The sequence below is a fragment of the Lactuca virosa genome, chromosome 9 (assembly GCF_052849685.1).
Source record: "Lactuca virosa cultivar CGN04683 chromosome 9, Lactuca_virosa_CGN04683_v6, whole genome shotgun sequence".
Classification (NCBI taxonomy): Eukaryota; Viridiplantae; Streptophyta; class Magnoliopsida; order Asterales; family Asteraceae; genus Lactuca; species Lactuca virosa.
The window spans coordinates 20,541,349-20,546,399 of NC_136434.1; the positions used below are offsets into that span (position 1 = coordinate 20,541,349).

Consider the following 5,051-nt stretch of genomic DNA (forward strand, 5'->3'; position numbering starts at 1 on the left):
AAGTACCATGCCGAGTATTTGGTTGTGTTAGCCAAGCTTTACAACCCTGTATGTAATACAATTTAAAGTTTTAACCTTATAAAAGGCGTCACTATTATCATATGTTCTACATAATTATGGTAATATTTATGATACAAAACATTTTTTTTACTATTTAAGATAAAAAGTTGTCTCTATTATCATATGTTGTACAAAATGATAAAATTTAAGATAGATAAAAAGATGTCTCTATATTATCGTATTTTCTACATAATGATAATATTTAATATAAATGTTTTAATTTAATATGAAATTATTATTTAATAGATAACAATAACGATTTATTTATTTAATTTTTTTTTCTATTTTAACCATATAACTTTGTATATACAAAACATCTTCAAGATCCAACCTTATCTCTTATGATATAGTTCAACATAATAACAATACTAAAAATATTTTTTATATTTTTTATGAAATTATTATTTAGTTGTTAATAACAATGATTTAGTCATTTTTAATATAAAATATTTTTTTATATCCCACGCAACGCGCGGGCATTCGCCTAGTAGGAGATAAAAAGTAGCAAACAAACTATTACAAGCATTAAAAGAGTACTTCAAGTAGAAAAAGGGAAATCATACCATTCATCCCGGTTACAAACCATTCATCTACCTCTACATTTTACCCACAAATACACCAAAGCTTTGATGTCGTCCATCAATCTTGTAGGAGTAATGAAATTATTCTGGAATATACGTTTGTTTCTAGCTTTCCAAAGATTTCATATCATCCCGTAACAAATGGCAATTAACTCATCTCTTCTTTTTGGACATCTTCCCCAATTGGCAGCAAAACGAATAATCTCCTCAACATTTTAGAATCTGCACTTGTCAATACCACACCAACTGAAAATGGACTTTGTGACGGCTATCGCATAGGGACATTCCACTAATATATGATTTGCACATTCAATTCATCAATGCATGAGCTGCAGCTACAAGTGTCCAATTTAACGCCTCTTTGAGAGAGAGCCACGGCAGAGGGTATTCTTCCCAAAACAGCTCGCCAAATAAAAGTAGTCACTTTGATTGGAATGAGTTTACTCCATCTGATTTGAAACTGATGAGCGGGGGCATTGGGCATCTGCTCAATCTGATATCTTAGTAGGTCTACCCTGTATTTGCCATCAGGTACCAGGATACAAGAAAGTTGATCTCTACCATATTGCATCTGAATAGATGCTAAGTCATTAGCTATACAATTCAGATCATGTGATAACCCAACATTCGAAGGGCTAGATTTCCAGTTCCACGTGTTACCATCGTTATTTTTTCTCTCAGCTACCACACATGACTTCTTTTTATCAAGATCGTATAATCTTGGGTATTTTATTTTCAGTTTCTCATCACCTGTCCATACGTCATGCCAGAATTGTGTATTGTCCCCTGATTTGATTGTTTGCTTGAAAATGTCGTTGAAATTGATTCCCATCGCCTCAATGTCCTTTTTCACCCCAACAATATTATTCCACACTCCTGTTATTTTTTTTTTCTAAATAATCAAGCAGCTTGTTTTTCAGGTTGTGTAGTCCAGTAATGACTCTAACCCATAGTGAGGAGGGCTCAGATTTGAGTCGCCAGCACCATTTAATGATGAGAGCAACATTTAGTGCATGAATTAAGCCAACTACTAAGCCTCCAAGTTCCTTAGGAGCTATGATCTTCTCCCATGAAACCCAATTTATCTTGTTTTTCTCATCGTGACCACCCCATAAGAACTTTCTTCGAATTTTCTCAAGCGTTTCAATAACCCCAATAGGGGCTTTAAATAAGGACATATAGTATGTGGGTAAATTGCCTAATACAACCTTGATTAAAGTAAGTCGCCCTCCGAATGATAGGGTCTTGGATTTCCATCGAGAGAGTTTGGTACGAAATTTTGTCTGCGAATGATCCTTATTTTTTTTTGTCTATTTTATTTTTCTTTCCCTCATCAAAACTCATGGTGTGTATGGAAAGATTCTTTCACCTTTTTAATATATATATATATATATATATATATATATATATATATATATATATATATATATATATATATATATATATATATATATATATATCATACAAATATTATACTCATTTTATAGGGAATTAAAAACCATGAATTTTGATATATTTTATAATTTTCCCTCACTCTTTTCCCTGTCGGGCCTTATTAATTTTATTTTTTAAATATGTTTTTTTATGTTAAATAATAATGTACTTTGATTTGTTAATTTAAAAAAAATACACTTTAATATTTATGAACCGTAAATTTGTAATGGTTGTATGTATTTTATTTATTCTACTAGCTGTGAGACTCGTGTATTGCACAGGTTGATTAAAATAAGGTTAAATATAAAGTGTAAATATTAAATATTTTTTAAAGTAAAATTTTGAAATAAATACAAACGAAATGATGAATAAATAAGTAATTAATTCAATATATACTAATAAAAAAACTATTGACATATTTTAAATAATTTTGTTGAATATCAATGATCAATGTGTAAAAATTAAATATGTTTTAAAGTAAGCTTTCAAAATAAATACATAAAAACATGAATAAGTGGATAGTTGAATCTACACTAATAAAAATATTATTTACATATTAGAAATAATTGTTATGAATCACAAATTTCTATAAACTTATTTGAATACAACATTAGATGTCATATTGCTAAGTTTATCGTCATTGTCTAAAATTAATATTTTTAATTTGTCTCTGCTTTTAACTCTGAGAAATGCAACATACAATTGCTCGTTACTGAACATTAGTTGTCTCAAAAACAATCATCACATTCGATAGTGATTGTCTTGACTCTTGTTTATCGTTATCACAAAACATACAACAGTGGATATTGTCTTCTTTGAAATGTGAAATGAATCCTTTCATCCGAAGGAAAAGAAAAAGAAGACCATTTGTAGAAGTGCCTTGAGCTTGAAGATTCGGGGTTAGCTCATCATTTGCAAGCTTTTTGAGGTAAAAAGCTCACATCTTGATGATCCATGATGCTAGATCTAGTTATGTTGTTATTTTATGCTTTTTGAGTCCTTCGAGTGATTGATGAGCTTCTTGACTCACTCCAGAAGTTATGGTGACACATCTAGGCTTCTTTTCGTCCCCTTATTCAGAAAAATGCAAGCTTTATGGTGTATCTTGGACCATGCATGTGTTAAGACCTTGGTTAAGTCCTTTTTGAGCTCTTGAGCTCCATTAAGACATGTATGTGTGTAAAGTTTCCAACTTTACGTGAAAAGTCACCCTAAGGAATCAGATCTGAGAGTTTGCCTTGAAGTCTTTATGGGTTAAGGGCTTAATGTAATGGGGTGGTCAACTGGGGAGTATGTTGGGCGTACCAAGCTGGTACGCTGCACGTACTAGCCCCAGAGGGAGTACGCTAAGCGTACGAGCTGAGTACACCCCGCGTACTCAGCAGGTGGGCTTCGGATTTTAGGCTTCTCGGTTTTGGGGCCAAATTTGGACATTAGGAGATTAGGGCCTTGATGGGTCATCATATTTTTGTTTTGCGCTGATGTCATTATATTGGATTATTTTGGTTGAAGGCCCACGAAGGGGTGGGCCCAATTTGGTTTGGGCCTTGGCCTTGGGCCAAGTTAGGTAAATGGTAAAATGGTCTTTTACCGTAGTTCAGACTCTTAGTTATGAGTCGGGATCTAATTATTAATTGGATGTTGTTTTATGATGATAGCGCGGGGATTTTCGGACCAGCAACCAAAGATTTATCTAAGAGATTCAGCAATCTGATGTGAGTCTTCCTCACCATGTTTAATGGGTCGAAGGTGCCAATTCCGACCCAGGGTTTATTATGTTAGGGTGCTTGATGTCTGTGTGACTCTTGCATGTGTATGTGTTCGTATACTTAGTGGGCGGGGCCCATAGGTTATTCTATATGCTATTACTTGTTATTGTTGCATGTTTGTATGCTGGGCGGGGACCGTTGATTGACATATATGTATACTGGGTGGGGCCCATTATATGTTGATATGTATGGTATGTGGTATTTTGGGGAACTCACTAAGCTTTGTGCTTACGGTTTTCAGTTTATGTTTCAGGTACTTCTGTTTCAAAAGGGAAGAGTCCAGGATGATTGCAAAGTACACACCACTTTATTTCGCATTTTGTGAATTACTCTAGTATTTGTGATATAGTGATATCAGGGTCGGCCTTACATAGATTGAAACTAAGCTCTTGCTTAGGGCCCCCAATTTTAAAGGGCCCCACTTAACCCAAATATTAGGGGATTGTCGATTCGGATTCTCCATTCGTGCACATCAGCAGTAGTTGAACTGTAGAAACCATTCTCAGCATAAATTGAATGCGATTGTTTTTCTTTTTTATCTGAATCTTTGTCCTCTGATTTCATTCTTCATTCTCCTAAGAACCGCATAAACCACTACCAGTATGATTTTATGATTCTAGATTCTTCTTCTTCCTGGCTCTGAACGATTCTTGATTGTTCAAAAAAGAAAAAAAAAGAGGTTAGCTCCATTGTTTATTCTTCTTTTTGAAAGGCTGTCAAGTGTCAAGAACTCAATTAATTTGGTGATTCTTGAATCCTGATTCTAATCGAGTTTGGTTTTTGGTCACTCTTGAAGGATTTTTATTTTACTTGCTTACGATTTATCCCTTGCCATCCTGTTGAAATTGGGATTGCACAATTTGAACTTTTGTAGCTTGTTTTCTTGAAAGGATCTTTAGTTTAACATCTAATGTTGTGAACTTGAAAACTAATTGTTAGATGTTCCTTTTAATGTGTGGAACTGGTTGATTAAAACACAAATAAATAATTGTCTTTCAATTGTTTTATTACATACGTATGTGAAACAACTTATATATAAGTGTTCTGTTTAGGTTGCAAAAAGAGGTCCAGTTTCTATTATGCTTTCTTTAATGATATTATTGGATTTTGAAATTAGTAATTTAAGGTTTTTTTTAATGTTTGTTCTGATGTAGCTAAAACACTTCATTTATGTGGACAGTGCATGATCTTGACAATGCTGAATTCT

The 5,051-nt window shown here is 33.3% G+C and overlaps 1 protein-coding gene across 1 annotated transcript; it reads right to left on the reverse strand.

Moving 5' to 3' along the window:
- Window positions 1-930: 930 nt before the first annotated feature.
- Window positions 931-1,473, reverse strand: LOC145138994 (uncharacterized). Its single transcript, XM_079072970.1, has one exon. The coding sequence runs from the start codon at window positions 1,471-1,473 to the stop codon at window positions 931-933; it is 543 nt and encodes a 180-aa protein (XP_078929096.1).
- Between the last annotated feature and the right edge of the window lie 3,578 nt (window positions 1,474-5,051).